The 16,795-nt window shown below is 31.1% G+C and overlaps 1 protein-coding gene across 5 annotated transcripts in view; it reads right to left on the bottom strand.

The window, feature by feature from the left end:
- Positions 1-16,795, bottom strand: part of LOC105226184 (uncharacterized) — a 64,391-nt gene that overhangs the window by 6,274 nt on the left and 41,322 nt on the right. For 2 of the 5 annotated variants that reach the window (XM_049455067.1, XM_049455068.1), the window contains 8 exons: positions 9,209-9,399; positions 9,037-9,120; positions 8,309-8,362; positions 7,519-7,629; positions 6,892-7,129; positions 6,582-6,775; positions 4,241-4,430; positions 3,975-4,145 (listed from right to left, as the gene is read on the bottom strand). In XM_049455067.1, coding sequence (XP_049311024.1) covers positions 3,975-4,145; positions 4,241-4,430; positions 6,582-6,775; positions 6,892-7,129; positions 7,519-7,629; positions 8,309-8,362; positions 9,037-9,120; positions 9,209-9,399 — 1,233 coding nt within the window. Of the gene's footprint in view, positions 1-1,990; positions 2,824-3,974; positions 4,146-4,240; positions 4,431-6,581; positions 6,776-6,891; positions 7,130-7,518; positions 7,630-8,308; positions 8,363-9,036; positions 9,121-9,208; positions 9,400-16,795 lie in introns of those variants that run through there. The other 3 variants (XM_049455070.1, XM_049455071.1, XM_049455069.1) reach the window with 3 other exon arrangements.

Below are 16,795 nucleotides of genomic sequence, written 5' to 3'. Positions count from 1 at the left end.
TAAAAGAGAAGAATTTAATAGATTGTTTATGTTCCCTAGAATTTGCTTCAAAATATTGATATGATTTTGAATTTACCAAAAAAAAATTCTTCAGAGTAGAAAAAACTGCGAAAGACGCTAACAATGTGGCACCGATACACTACAGAATGGTAGAAAAATTTTATTATTTGTAAAATGTATTTAGCATTTTTATGAATTTTTTTTCAAAATGTTAAACTTTATTGTTAAAAAAATTTATAATTTTTTTTTAAGTTTTTTTTTAAATACCTTTTTATTAAAAAATTGTTTGACAGTTATGTACATATAAAAATTTTCAAAATAACAAAATATTTATTACTTTTCAAAAATTTCAATATATATTTTGTTTTTCTTATATGTTGGAGAATGCAACAATAAAAATGTCGGTATGTCTTTGGTGTAGCTACAATTTTTTTATTTTGTTGTTTACTTTAAGTTTTAGGTTATTTTTGTAGTTTAAGGAACTAGTATTTTAGACCATTATTAAATTATTAATTTTTTTTGTTTTTTAAATATTTTAATTTTAAATTAATTTAATACATTTTTTAATATTTTAAATATTTTTTTTTAATAGTTTAATTAATTTAAGTATTTTAATATTTTCATTATATTAAATTTTTTTTAATATTTAAATTTTTTAATTTATTTGCTATTATATTTTAGTGTTTTTTTATTTTGTTTTAATTGATATTTTTAATTCATTATTTTTGATTAACTAATATTTTTTTTTATAAGTTTTATTTTTTAATTACATCTGAAAAATATATAATTCCTTCTGTATATAAAACAAATCAAGATATTTAATTAAGTAAAAAAGTGCAAATAAATTTGATAAAAATTGCAAATATTAAAAAAAGTTTATAACTATAACAAATACACAAAAATGACGACCAACGAAAAAATGCTAATACGGAAATTTTACTAAAAAAAATTACGTTTAGAATACTGCTAGCTGAAAGCGGAGCATAGAACGGAAGAATACCAAAAAACAACGGAAAATACAAAACTACTACTACGACTACAACAAAAACTAGGCGTATAGTGAGAAAAACCCAAAATCCATTTTTTAATATAATATTTTTGTTTTTATTTTTTTTACGTGTTTTTAATTTTTCATATATTTTTGTCGTTTGTTCATTAGAAATAATAATTATTATAAATTTAATTCTCTATTTTTAAAGCATTTATATTTTTGTTTTTGTTTTAAATGTATATTGTATTTAACAAATAATTCCACGCTATATATTTTCTTTTAAAATTTACAACATGGTTTCACTTAATTTGCGTTAAAAAATTAAATAAAATTAAAATAAGGCAAACAAGGCAAACGAAAAAAAACTATGTTTACATATTTTTTATATATAAAACTAGCTTCTTCGTTTCATGCAAATATGTTTACATAATATAATTAAATTTTTTGTTAAATAAAATAGTTTGTGTGTGAGCGTTTAGGTATATAATATAAAGTGGTGATTAAAAACAAATATTTTTTTTTTAATTTCTGCTATAGTGAAAAAGCTCATACGTGCGCAGGCTTAATAATTGAGTGCGCATTAAAATTAAGCATTTTCACACTTAAGTTGTTTGCTATTACGTTAAGCTGATGCTTGACTATATGAGTGTTTTCACTTTACATGGGCGATTAAGTGTTGAAAAATTGTATAATTCTTTGAAATATTTTCTAGGCTCTGTTGACGGCACCGCGGTCCACATCAGTATCAGTCAGTGGTTTACCCTGTTAGTTATCGACTTTTATCGATACATTTCTCACGCCTCAAACTGGTTCCAACAAGCGCTCCAACTTCAAACTACGGTCCTCAGCTTTTACAACTTCAAACGCGGTGTGTAGCTAAAAAATTGCGCTTATAAATTTTTTTTTTTGCAAAAAATTTTAAAATTGACAACCTTTGAAATAACACGAAATATGGATGGAAGTCAAAAACTACACTATTGAATTAAAAATTTTTCATAATTGTTTTTGTTTTTTTTTTGTTTCACGAAAAATTTCAAAATTGTCAACTTTTGCAATAACTCCTAAAATGGACGCATTTTGTGCAGAGGCTGAGTGTATGTTGTGCAATAGTTGCATAAATTAACGAAAAAGTTTTTTTGTTTTCATTCTTGTATGTTTTTAATAATTTCCGCCAGCTTTTCATAAAAACAGAATTATAGCAGCGCAATTGTAAAAGTTTAAAATCGTATACAAAACAGAAAAAGAAGTTTAAAAAATCAACTACAAATTTAATGCAAATTTTTTACATAAAATTATGAATATATTTATAGAATTGCTTTAGATTTTCGCTTCTTTTACTGGAAGTACGGCTTTCTTGCTGCTTAATTGCGCGCTGTACTTTACTTATTTTTGTTTTTGGTTTGTTTTTGTTTTTTTTTTTTTTGCTTTAAGAAATAGTTGCTTGCTTGTGCCGCTTTCTGCTGCTACGTCTTATGCTTCTAAGTTGCAATTTTGCTTGCTTACAGTGCTTCGCTTATAATTACATATTTTTTGCAGAAATTTTGCTTTATTTAAATTTATATTTTTTGCTTTTTTACTAAATATATATAAATATATTATATATGTATATTTAGATAGATATAGTGATTGTTGTGCTTGCTTTCTTTTTCTTTGCTATTTCTTTTTGCTCTTGATTTAATTATTTTTTATTTTTGCTTCTCTATGTTATTATGCATAGGTACAATTTTATATTTTTTGTTTTTGTTTTTAATATTGTTAAAGAAATCTTGTTTGTTTTTTATATTATTTTATTATTATAACATAACGTAAGAAAGAACTATGCCACTATGAATCTGTAAAAAAATAAAAATATACAAACATATATATATTTTCAGATAAAATAAAGAAAGGGAAAGGAGTATATAAACACAAAAGTAGAAATTTTAGTCTAACGTAGTAATGGAGTGAGTTCACAAAATAAAGGAAGTTGACATATGGACAGTACATGCTCAACACAGAAACAAAAAACATCAAACAACAAATATTAAACAAAAATTAAACAAATAAAAATAATATTTATTAAAAAAAATTAACATATATTGATAAAATATATAAAAATAAAACAAAAAATAACATATAAATATAAAAAATGAATGAAAAAAAAACAAAAAATTAAAAAAATAATTAAAAAAAAAGACACAAAAAAGGAAAACAAAAAATTTTAATTACAATAAATTAAAACGCAAAATAAAATTTTTCAAAAATTACACTATTCTAAAATAAATTGAGGAAAAGATACTGAATTTTTTACTTGAGAAACTTATACTGAAAACATAAAGTACAATTGTGAAATATTACAAACTGTTTTAAATTAAGAAAGCACAAACGCTAACACTAAATACAACAATATTAATTAATTTACGAAATAAGTAAATGAAAAAAATATAATAGTAATAATAAAAAATATGCAGAATATTAAAAAAAAAATTAAAGAAAAATAAAATAAATAATAAATAAATAAAAAAAATACATAAATAAAAAATTATGTATGGATAAGGGTATGTTATATTAAAAATAATGAATGTTTAGTTACATAATTTCCGTGAATTTTGTTTATAAATGATAATAATAAAGAATTCCGTAGAAATAATAGAATACGAAACCAGAAAAACCAAAACCGCTACAAATTAAAAAATACTACAAAACGTCGACATTTTTCTTGCGTTTTCATTATATTTTTTAATATTTTCGATCGCAACGCCGCAGCATGCGAAGGTGCACTCAGTTTTAATTTTTAGTGTTGTAAATACAATTCGGTAAGGCCACAACACAGAACAAGTGTAGGTAGTAACAGTAACTAACAACAATTTACATAAAACCGCAAAAATTAACAATTAACAATGTCCTTTATGTAATTTTTCTGCCAAATGTTTTTTGTTTTTTTTGTTTTGTATTTTCTATGCTTTTGTTTTTTGAATTTTCATAGTTTCGAAAGAGTACTAACCTGAAGTTGCTTGGGAAGTTGCGCCGCCTGGCGTACCGGCGCCACTTGACGGATTTGATGCTGAGCCAGAAGCACCCTCGCCACCAGCACCGGCAACCGGTCGACCTGCGCTGTTATTTTGCAGATGTTTTGGCAACAATTGTGGGATTAAGCTTGGCTGTATCGATAGTTCTGTAAAAACGTAACGGACACAAATAAATATTGAAATCCACAATATTGGAAAAGTTGGAAATTAATGTATGTTTGCGACTTTTGCGCACACTTACCATGCTCTGTGAAATTAAATAATGGCGGCATAGGCCGACCATTGGGCAATGTAGTGTTGCCCTCTTGACGCAGTTCATCGAAGAATGGATGTGCGCACGCCTTTAGTGGCGTTATACGTGCACTGGGCGTGTACTCGAGCAGTTGTGATACCAGATTGATAGCTTCTGTCGGAGTGCGTATACGGAAAACCTGCGCGGATGAGAAATAAGTGAAAAAATTAAGAAATTTTTATTAAAAATAATTTTTTTTTTAATTTGAAAAATTGTCATTTCAAAAACTATACAAAATTAGGAAAAAACGTAGGAACGCAGTTTATATTAAAACTTGGTTTGGAAAAAGGGCGAACGGTTTCGTCAAATCCAATAAAACAAACTGGATTGTAAGCTTCAGCATTTGTTTACAACTATATAAATATGTACAGTAACTAAAAAATAATTTATTTTTTGACTGAAATGTGCTTTGAGAAATGTATATTAAAGTTTTGAAAAAATGTAATGATGTATGATTTTTTTTTGTATAGTGAAAAGTGTCTGTTTTCATTTATGCGCCTAAATGTATGCTATGATTATTTATTTTATTTACTTTAATTCTTGAACTTTTTTCAATTTTGTTTTTGAATTTTATAGCTATGCAAAAGTTTGTTCTAAAAGCCAGATGCAGTCTTTCTACACACATGAGAAAGTCGTGGCTGCTTAAATATGTTCATAATTTATACATGTGTATACATCTGAGGTGTAAGTAGGGAAATTAAACAAAAACTATAATATTTCCATTTCCCCCCCATATTTGAACGTTGGATGTGAGAAAACATGATAGGCGTGACAGAGTAGCGCAACTTGACCGTTTGCACAAAACTCTAGAAGGATAATTTGTGACATTGTTGCTAAGTGAGGTTAAGTTAAACAAAACAGATAGTAAATGAATAAAGTATGCAAATATTTGTAATGTATTTACAGCAATTTCCCACATGACACACGCACTCGAGTATATGCTAGGGTCAGCAGGTGACACGGAACGGCGAAATGTAGGCGCGCTGCTGGCTTGTATGTGGATTAATTGCAGTGTGAGCCGATATTGTGGAAGCAACGCGTAGTATGCGCACGCACACACGCACGTACATACAAATTCATACATATTATTAATTCAATTGTTTTCAAAGCGGACGATACATTTCAATTTTTTGTTTTCAAGTCAAAAGGAAAATCAAATTAACGAAAAAACACAGCCAATCGATAGTTATTTTTAGAAAGTTAGCGTAGTCAGTCATGAGGCAGCCAATTCAGTAGTGAAAACAATACAATTTAAGTGTATGAAACGTTAAGTTAAGGTAAATATTTAAATCGATACCGACAGTTAGAGGAGGTGGTAAGTAAGCCACTAATTTGCTTTTGTTCAGTTTCACAATTTTTTGGTTTCTTTTGCTTTTGAACTTATCTTCAAAGTACTAGGTTCTTGAGCTTTTCGTACTGCACTTGTGCTTGTACAAGTTTTTTTTTGTATATTTTTTGTGATTTTAGTTTGTTTACTTGTGTGTGTTAACTAGAAAATTTTGCTTATTGTTGTTATGTCGGCGTGTTCGGTTCGGTTTTAGTTTTTTTTGCTTACTCTCCAACGTTGCTTCTGGTTTAGGGCGCTTGAAAATTGGCTACGTTCAAGTAGTGACTGCAAATAGTTCACACTTCAGTTAAACACAAATACAAAAACAAATAGTTGTATACAAATAGACAATTTGAAGGCGAATGGAATATTACAAATTTTCTAACTAGAGCGCAAATGGAAAAATATTATATATAATATGGATGTGCAAACTATAGTAAAGTGGCAGAGAGAGAAGGGGAACAAGTCAAATAAAATTGTGGAGTGAATGATGTGGGTGGTTCGCTGCTTGTTGTTTGGTGATGGGTGGCGTAAAATAGAATAGAACATGATTTTAACGAAAGCCTAAGAGTCAGATACTAATTTCGACTAACAATGAAACATACATACGTACAAGGCAGCAATTAAATAAATACTGCATACACTGGCTACACTAAGTGAAATAGATTAAAATTGTAATTGCAAAAATAGTCGAAACTCGATAATCAATAATTGATGAGCAAGTACGCACGAAATTCGGAGCTAACAAATATAAAATATATAATTGTTTTTCCGGTACATTTGCCGAATGTTTACATGCAATTTTTTGCGAAACTTCACATTTTTCTATTTGTTTACATTAATTTCACGTTACAATTACGCATCTGGAGTTATCGACTTTCGATTACTTTGAACTTCAATGACTAACTGCTTACAACTATATATTACATATTAAATTAAAGTAATTATATTTTTAGCACTTACTTTCTGCCATGGATGACTCTTAATTTGTGGAAATTTGAATTCCGTGTAATTTGGATTCATTTCGCGTATTTGTTCTCGTGTCGGTGTGCCCAAAACTTTGATGACCTCAACCAATTGATCGACACCAGAATCGCCGGGGAAAATTGGTTGGCCGAGTAGTAATTCAGCTAATACACAGCCGGCGCTCCACACATCTAGAGGAGAGAAAGAAAAGAAAGGATAATAAAATTGATGTTTGGTTATAAACAATAATCAGCACATTTCTTTGATTGTTTTTTTTATCGAAAATATATATATTTTGGAAACTCACCAATTTTTGTAGTGTAATTAATGGCGCCAAATATTAATTCCGGTGCACGATAATACCGCGAGCAAATATATGATACATTCGGTTCGCCGTGTAATAGTTGCTTGGCGCTGCCAAAATCGCACAATTTCAGCACAGCCGTCTCTGGATCCAAGAGTAGATTTTGCGGTTTGATATCACGATGACAGATACCCAATGAATGGATGTAAGCCAAACTTCTGAATAGTTGATACATATAGAGCTGCGGGTGAAATAATGAAGGCGGGCATTAGATATAAATATTTATGAATATAAAAAATAAAAATAAAAATTAAAATAAAAAAAAATAGATAAAAATATCAATAACAAAATATAAACAATAAAATAAATTAAAATTTTTTAAAAATATATTTTTATAAATATAAATATGTTATATAAAATACATGTATTAATAACAATAAATATATGTATAAATAGTTTTTTATTCTAAGGCAGTCTAAAAAATATATATTTTTTCAACTCTTATTGATTTTTGTAGGTTAAGCTAAAGTAAGTAAATAAATATTATCAGAAAAATACGATATATAAAATAACTTTTCTATATAATGAAGAAATAAATGTAAATAAAAGAAAAACAACATGTTTACTCACCCGTATAAAATTAATTGGTATCGTTTGCTTGGTTTTGGCATATTGACGTGCCACTTTGTATACGGTTTCTGGTATATATTCGAGAACTAAATTCAAAAATACCTCATCACGCTGTGGTAAAAGAGAAAACGGGAACATATGCAATTATTAGATAACTGTTTAGTAATCAAATGCAGAACAGCCACAGAATTAGTGCACATTTAGCGACTGGCGTATGATAAAAACGATTGATAAAAAACGAAAACACTTTTAAATCGGTTAGGATGGTGAAAAAATGTGGGGAGTATGTAAGATAATTTTCGAATATTATTACGCCGTGTAGTAGCTGGCAATTACCACTAGTTTTATGTATTGCATATTTACATTTTGAAATTTCAAGTTTTTCTTTTAATTTTTGTTTGTATTAATTTTACAGCGACGCGAGCAGTAAGTTAATTATCATGTGTGGGGAGCGTAGTAGAAAAATTGCAAGCAGTGTGTACTTTTATATACAATGCAGTTTGTAAATTTTTATCACATTTTTACTGCAACAAGCTTTTACAGTAGTATAGCAGTAATTTAAAGAATTTTTAGTTAGCATCAACAAAACTAATGTCGTGATGACATGAGTTATACGTTTTATTTATGTTTGCTGTTGTTGCGACAGTCGTCGTAGCTGCTGTTTAATTTAGTAACTTTTGTTTCGTAATATTTTTTTTTTGTTATCTTATCGATGAGATGAGTATCTAAGATATTTGATATTTTACATATTTGTTTGATTTATTTTTTGCATGTAACACTTTTTAGCTACCTGCGGTTTAAGGACACTGGCGAAGATGCCAATATCGATCGGGAATTCGGCTAACTGCATTTTTAGTTTGATTTATATTTTTGTTTTTAGAGTTGTATTGGAAAGTTGAAAACAATTTTTAGAAATTTGCGCGTACAAAAATTTTCGTACAATTTTTGTAAATTTTATATTTTCGAAATTCGATTGTTTTTCGAAATGCATTTTTTGCGTTACAAAGCGCAGTTTATAGTTGTACATATAATTATAAATATAAAAAAAGAATTGATATATTAGTTTTCAAACTTAAAATATTGATAGGCATAGGTGGGCGTGGCATATTGTATGAAATAATTGAGAAAGGAAACTAAAAAGTAGAAAGGTCCACGAAAATGTGATGATTATTGCAGTAATGTGGTTAAAGTTGACCAAACAAACGTGCATTCATATACGTTGTTGTTGTTGTTGTCAATTAATAGATCTTTGAACTGCGCATGTTTGCAGCGAAATTATTAAACACACATCATATGACACATTTCCACTGATTGTAGTGTTGCTAGCTGCTGGCCATATGAGGTAGAGTGGTATGGTGGATAAATCGGTGCGGGCGTTATGTTTAGTACATTTTATGCATTTTTTGGTAAATTATTTTATTAATGTGTAGTTGTTGTTAGTTGTGGCGCGTGTGTGCGTTCATAAGTTAATGAAAATAGTGTGGAAAATGTTTGATTTCTTGAAAAATAGATACTCACCTTTTCACCACTCGAATAGAAAAAATACAAAAGTTTTACAATGTTACAATGCTCCAGTTTGCGCATAATTTGCAATTCACGATTCTGTGGGAAAGAAAAAAAATGACAGCAATTAGTTAGTTATATTATATTTAAGCAGGAATTAGTTTTATCTTGCTAAGCAAATGCTTACCTTAAATCGTCTGTCTTGTAAAACTTTCTTGATAGCTACCAGCTCGCCGGTATCGCATAACTTCGCTTGAAAGACCACGCCAAAGCTACCATTGCCGATCACCTTGGTATCTGTGTAGGAAACTTCTTGCACACGGTCAGTACCTTGGCCAGGTGTGGCGACGACTGTTGTAATCTTGGAACCATCTCTGCCTGGAGGATTGAAAAAATTGAGTAAATGTGTTAATAATGTTATAAATAATATGTGGAACAAAAAAATATACAACACAACAATTAACTGAAAGTTTTTCTAAGTAAGGCACAAGTTTCTATAACACGTAAGCACTAATACTAATATAAAAAGTTTCTAATTTTTATGTTTCTCAGCTGAGTATCTACTATTGAAACTTGTAAAACATATTTTGGTAAAATAGTGCTAAAGGTATACTTATATCTACATCTGTACGTACACAAAATTGCTGTCATATTAGTAATATCAACGAAAATCGAAAATTGCATTTATCAAGCGATCAAACGCTTAACTTAAGGAATATTTATTTATTTGTATACATACAATATATACCCGGATATTTTTAACATACAACGATTTTTGAAAATATTATTTTAGAAACAAATTTCACAAAAACACAGTTGCTGCGGTCTTAAAGGCAAGACACACTTCATCAAATTACCTATCGTCTCCCAGGCACCTTCCAGTTTCTCTTTCGTTGGATCGATTTCTTTGGGTATAGAATTCGCAACGCTATGTTCAGGCCACAGACCATTTAATTTACCAATTAGCTGACGCATACCTTTAGCAGCATGGTGGCAGGGTGACAGGGTTTAAGACATAGCGCGCGTAGAGCAAAGTGCGTGGTGAAAAGAAATGGTCATTGGTTACAAATAGTAATTGTTTACTTTTTTGCTATATTTTTCGCCTTATTTATAATTTTGCGAGCGAGCAGCGCAAAAAAAAAAAAATGAGGTGTTTACGCAACTGGTTATCAGCAATATTAATTTTTCTTTTACTTTTCATGTACTAATTTGGTTGCCAAGTGAAAATTGGAGCGTTGCTAAAAACAAAGTCATAAACACACATTTACTACCATTAGCAAAAGCATAAAAAAATAGATTTCCTTCGTTAATTGCCCGCCTTTAACAAGCTACTGCAGTAAATTCTCAACAATAGCATTATAGTAATAAAAAATAAAAGTTATAATAAATTTACTCTCGACAGTGGCTGGCTTTGTTTCTGTAGCTACTTTTATGTAGTAGTACGCTTATCGCCACAAATATTACTGCCATTTCTTGGCTTTCATTTTTATTGCATTACTTGTACGTATGTGTCTGTTTGCCAATGGAAATCTCAGAAGATTAATACGCTTGATAAATATACACCTTTGTATGAAGAATAATCGCTATTTGCATTTATTATCATTTGTTTACACTTCAAAAGCACCAACATGCCTACAAAGTTGCATGTAATAAAAGTAAGAAATTCTAGGCCGCTAAATTTGCTACTATTTCAGACAAAAGCCTTAGTGTTATGTTTATGCACACGCATATATTGTGTACTCAGTGTCTCAAAAGTGTTAACAAAGAATTTAATTTCGCCTCGCTGATAAAATACAGTGAGTGATCAAATACAAAAACAGTAAGCTAATTTTGGAACACGAGTAAACACATGCTTTAAGTTGTATAAACCAGACAAGTTGTTGTGTAAGTTAGATGGCAGCAAAAAAAATTGCGTGCACACACTGTAAAACACGAGTGAACAGTTGTCGTTGAATAGAAAAAAAATACAGCGTAATGCTATTGCTTGCAGTATGCGGGTGGGTGGGCGTTTGCCTCTGAACCCAATGGCAAGTATGTGTCAATCAAATCTCATTGAAGGAAGCAAGACCGAAGAGAAAGCAGTGTTTTGCAATGCCTCTTCCTCTGCTATTTCAATGGTTTATGTTTTTATTTAACTTGCTGCTTTAAAACAGCTGTGGCAGGTGTTGACATGTATTTATTCCCTTCCTCAATGCATGCTGCCCTTAGCTTTGACATTTAAACTGTCAATCCAAATACCGCAGTAAACAGCTAGCGAGTTTGTATGACAGCTGCAGTAAGCTAATTATGCTAAAAAGTAGTAAATTTAAATTTTTTAATTGCTATAAAAGTTGTGGTATATTTTTTGTACGATAAAGTCAACAATCATTCTTTTTTTTTACTTTTTACTTTCCTGTTTTCGGCAAATATTTTGATTTCAATTAAATTTGGCAAAATTACAACATTTTTCAGTATCTTAAAGTAGAAAGCGAAGGTTGTGATTGTCACTTTTTTCATGTGCACCTGTCAAGGTGATGAAGAATTGAGTGTGCTATTGAAAGTAGAGTAAAAGATGTATATGTATGTATATATTTTGGTAAGTACATACATATATTTTGCTAAATACATTACATATACTATGTACAAACAATTGTTATAAAATTAAGATTATCGAAAATCGATAACTGCAGCTACTTATGGGTAATTGCTATGTGAGCATACTTTATACAATGATCACACTTTTTCCAAATAGAATTAACTATTAATTTGTTGAATAAAAAAAATTACATTATAGTATTCTATATTAAGAATTAATTTTTGACGTAATAAAATAACAAAAAAAAAAACAAATATTTTGTTAAAATAAAAATTATTACTATAACCAGTTGCAAAATAGTTTAATAGTAGCAGTAAACTCAACTATTCCTGCTCAACGCGCAATGAATGTCAGCAAATAGTGTAAAATAATAAACAGCATGAACGGTAAATAAATGATAAACATTTTATGAGCCGTGGTAAATATTCAGCATTAGAGAAGCTGTCAAAGCTGGCGGCGACCGTAAGAAGACAGCGTTTAAAAGTTGGTCAAAACAACTTGCAAATAGTGTGAGGTAGCGCCGCACTCGAGAGATAACACCACTAAAGTAGATTGTTATAATATAAAAATTTAGTATGAAATTATTTGTCTAAATGCTGGCGCAGCTTAAAAGCAATTATCACAATTTGTGCGAAAATTAATTAGCAGCTGCAAAATGTGCAAAGTGCATGTGTAAATACATAACACAATCGTATTTTAGAAGATTTCCATTACAAATCTTTAAAATTTTTTAGCTTTAACGATTGCTATAGACACAATTCGTAAAATTTTCTATTTCTTATAATTTCTATATACTGGAGATAGCAATGACAGCTTAAAGAACTTATCGAAAATCGATGCTTTGGTTGCTGTATGTATATCGATTATGATTATTAAGATTTTTTGCAATTAAATCAACACATTTGATTTTGTATTCCACAAAAAAAATCTTCATTTTGTGCTGCTCGCTTGTTTTCACGCAAATTTGCGCTATTTCTATTATTCTCCGCATATTACTTGGATCATATTGCTTCGAGTTGGTGCGGCTTAGGAGGCCATTCACTTTTGATAGTGGCGGCGCGCGTTTGCCGCTGCTGCTGGACGACGTATCACTGGATGTCGTAGTTGTTGTGGTCGTTGTTGTCTCGCTACTAGTTGTTGTGTCGGTACTATCACATGCATTTTGTTTACTAAGTAGCTTCGCTTTGAGCGTCTCCGCCGCAATGGGCGGCTTCTTCTGTAAGCTAACACCGGATGCATTTGCTGTAGTATTTGGGAGCTTTGTTAATGCAGCGCCGGCGGAAGAAACGCGTATCAGACCAACAGATTTTGACTTATCCCCAATACTATTATTACCATTATCATCGTCTGTGTCAAAAGAGCGGGTAGTTGTGGTCAGCGATGTGGTGGAACTACGCCTTTCGGTGTCCGTTTCACTGGTGCCATCGCTGCCATTTTTCTTTTTCTTACGCACGATTTTTATTATTTTACGCGGGCGCCCCGTTTTGATCACTTTGAAGGCGTTTACTATGTAATCGTCGAAACGATTACGCACGAGCGGAGAAAAATTACTTTTTTTTAAATAGTTTGGTTTGCTAAGTAACGCTTTGGAAGCGTTTTAAAGTGTCGCAATTTTTTCGAATTGATGCTGCTTTACTTTTTAACTTGACTTTGGCGTTTTTAAAAATTTTCAATTGCTATGACACAATTTCGTCTGCTTTCTGTAATGCTTTTTTTGCACACCGCAAGCCACTTCACTTAACAATTTGGTTTTGACCTAGTTTAATCGCCTTATTAAGCGACCAAAACGATACCAACAACACAGGGACACGCGCGTGAGCACTATAAAACAAATTATAAAAAATGGACCGTTGCAGTTGCACTAAATGTACGAGTTAATTGCATTGACGACCAGCGGAAACTACTGCAATGCTGCTTTGGCAAATCACGGGGGACTCGCTGTCAGCCACAATAATTGCTTTCGCACGGCAACTGCTCCTTTGTAGATTTTTTTAGTTCTTTCTAGTATCGGCTAAGCGAACATTTTTTTATTTTTCCTTGAGTGCGCTCTAAGCAATCGGCATGACGTTTGATTAGTGAAAGATGAAAAAACGAGCAGAAATCAAAGTTATCTGAGCGTTAGATAAATAAAAAAACCGATCTTCGATTGTCGTCAATGAAGAGCAACTGCGCCAAGCAGCGCAAACGGCAACGAATGCCACACGACGAATGCACTTCTTCATTTTTTCTCCCAACAGTGCGATTGTGTTTTCTTTTGCAATGCAATTTTTTGCATTCAAGCAGCATATAGTGTAAAAAAAGAGTGAAAATCATTACGACTCACCACACACCCGCCGCTTCTTGTGCTCGCCGAAGCAGCACTTTAGCTAACGCCCGCTGGCTGAAAGCGTCTTAAATTGCTATGGGCCAAAATAAATAAACTATTGAGAATCAAAGGTAGACAAATTTCGGTTTGTGTTGGGTCGCATGAAAAATGCGCTTTGATTTGCGGCGCGTAATTAAGAAAACTGTCGAAAATTAATTACGAGTAATGAGTGAGCGAGCAAACAGTACCGAACAAATGCAATCTATCTGCAGCTAAACGTTTTACAAAATTATTACAAAACAATATTTGCATTGCGGACTCTAGCTTTTATTAAGAGATAATAATCAAATGCACAGGAAGAACATAAAAAGAAAAAAACAAATACCGCTTGTGTCAACGCCAGCATATTTAATGCGCAGAGAAATATTGATTTTCTGCGAAATCTTGATTTCCATGAGCAATTTGCAATTTGGATTGAAAAGCAAAAATCTTGCACGTCAGAAAATATATCGCATGCGATAAGAATTGGCGCACTTCTCTGGCTGACAAATAAGCGCACATTATTTTCACTTAATTTATATAAATTCATCATTCCTGTACTGCTGCTTAATTTGCAACGAAATTATTTAAATTGTTATGGTGCAATGAAACATCTAATATCAGCTAGAAAAGTTTCTAAGCAAATGGTACGCAAACGAACTCATTAAAAGCGTTTAGTGAAGCGCGAAGACACAGGTAGGCAGGCAGACTTGTCTACCCGCAAGCAAACACTGAGGCCAAGAGCAATTAAATTGTAATAAATAATTTGTAAAATGTTGCAAGGAGAGATTTTCAAAAAATAATTAGTTAGCACAAACGCTATTAATAAAGACATCAACAGACGCTTCAAGCAATGTCAATGTCGCCAGCGCCAGCCCTCCACGTATTTGTATTATTTAATGGGCTTGCGGCAGCTGGCGTTTTTCGTGAGCGCATATTGTTGCGCTACGCGTGGACATTACAGAAATCAAATTTATTTAATAAATAAATTATATTAGTAGACAGTGATATACCTTTGTACTCGTGTATATTTGAGAACAGAACACTGCCAATAATTTCAGTTCATTAGTAAAACTAACCAATAAAACGGTTTAAAGTAAACTTAAGAACAGCATGGAGAATTCATGTCTGCACAAATCTTTACTGACTGATATGAAGGCGAATAGCAAAGAGCAAAACAATAATATAATTAATTAAAACTTATTGAACAGCACTTATGGCAGTGATGAGTGGAAAATATCTTAAGTGGTATTTAAACAAATTTACGAGTGTTGGCTGAGGTAAATACACTGGAGATGGACACTTGAATAAATTAATTCTTGCCTAGCTTGCCACGACCCTCCCTTTAAATAAACACTGATTTCCCACTTATTTTTTAAAAGAACAATTTCTAAAGCCAAATATAGCGTACTTAAAGGGGCGTTGCAAAAAGCAAAAATAGCGAAAAAATAAAGCTTAAAATTTAGCATTAAAAAACCATATAAATTTGTATAAAAAAATGCAAGATTGGCTTAAACAAGTGTTAATTGTGTTGCGATAAAAATATGAATTTTTAGCACATTTGTGTGAATTAAGTTAGTTTAAACAATTTGGTTTAAAGCAGCCATTGCTCATCTTACTTTTTTTCTTGATTTGCAACAAATATTTAAATAATAAATTGGCTCACACTAAAAAAAAAACAGTACGTGAATGTTAGGGCTGACTGGAAAAATTGTTTTGCTTACAAATAAAGACAGGAAATTGAAATCCAGCAAAAAATACCGATCAACGTCAATCAAATGCGAAAAAAAGCTGTGCTGTCTTAACTGGTGTTGGTATAAAATGGCAGTTAGCGTTACTTAGCGAAAACCTACTACATTCTGCGCTCTTATCGGACACTTTTATAATGCTTTTGTGGACATTGCGACTGTATAATTACTTTATAGTTTGAATTGTAAAAATCACATGAGCGCATGATAATTAGGTAATTATGTGATACAGTGTGTACACACTGTTATGTTTGCTTACAAAGGCGTTTCATTGAAAGTGATCGATTATATTATATTTGGCTGTGATCAGCAGACGTCAGTTAGACAAAACGTCGCTTAGCTAATTACAAATTTGCATATATTTAGTTGAAATAATATATAATGGCAACCTTTATGTATTTATTTAAGCAAATTAGCTAAGCAACAACCTGTTGTGTGTACTACAGTCAGAATAATTTGGTTTTCGTTATTTGATGGTTGTTTAAATAACGAACCCTGTTTAATTATCGCTTGATATAAAAGTAATAAATAATTCATGGCACTCGTGTGCATTTATTGTTATTAAAAATAGCAAAATAACAAAAGCAACGTAAAGCTGCTTTCTTTCTAGGCTATCAAAATTTCTTCGACTTTTTCTTTTATCAGTCAATTAGCGATATTGCTCTACGATAATAGGCAGCGTATCAAAGTATAAATACTCAATACTTTTGTCTAATTCGCTCAATAAACTGCTGCACACCTATTGAGGCAGACACTATCATGTCTGATTGTTGTACTTTTTTGTTATTGTATAGTCTAATATATTGTATAGTTTGTCTGTATATATGTACATATATATAAGCGCGGCGGCTGCCTTAAAGAGCGCTAATGACATGTGATCGTGACAAAACACTTCGTGAAACTTAAATTTATGATTATTTGTATTTGTATTCGTTTGTAGAGGGAAGAAGCATCATGTTTAGCATATTAACACGTCTAAAGATAGATCACAAGATTGCGATATGTATGTATATACTTGCGACGTCACCGCGTTTGTGATAAAAATAAGCCACTATTTATCAGAGCCATTGAAGCGATCGGAACTAGTGTTATACATATACATACATA

Source organism: Bactrocera dorsalis, chromosome 4 (assembly GCF_023373825.1).
Source record: "Bactrocera dorsalis isolate Fly_Bdor chromosome 4, ASM2337382v1, whole genome shotgun sequence".
In the NCBI taxonomy this organism is placed as follows: domain Eukaryota; kingdom Metazoa; phylum Arthropoda; class Insecta; order Diptera; family Tephritidae; genus Bactrocera; species Bactrocera dorsalis.
This window is presented reverse-complemented; position numbering and strand designations above follow the sequence as displayed.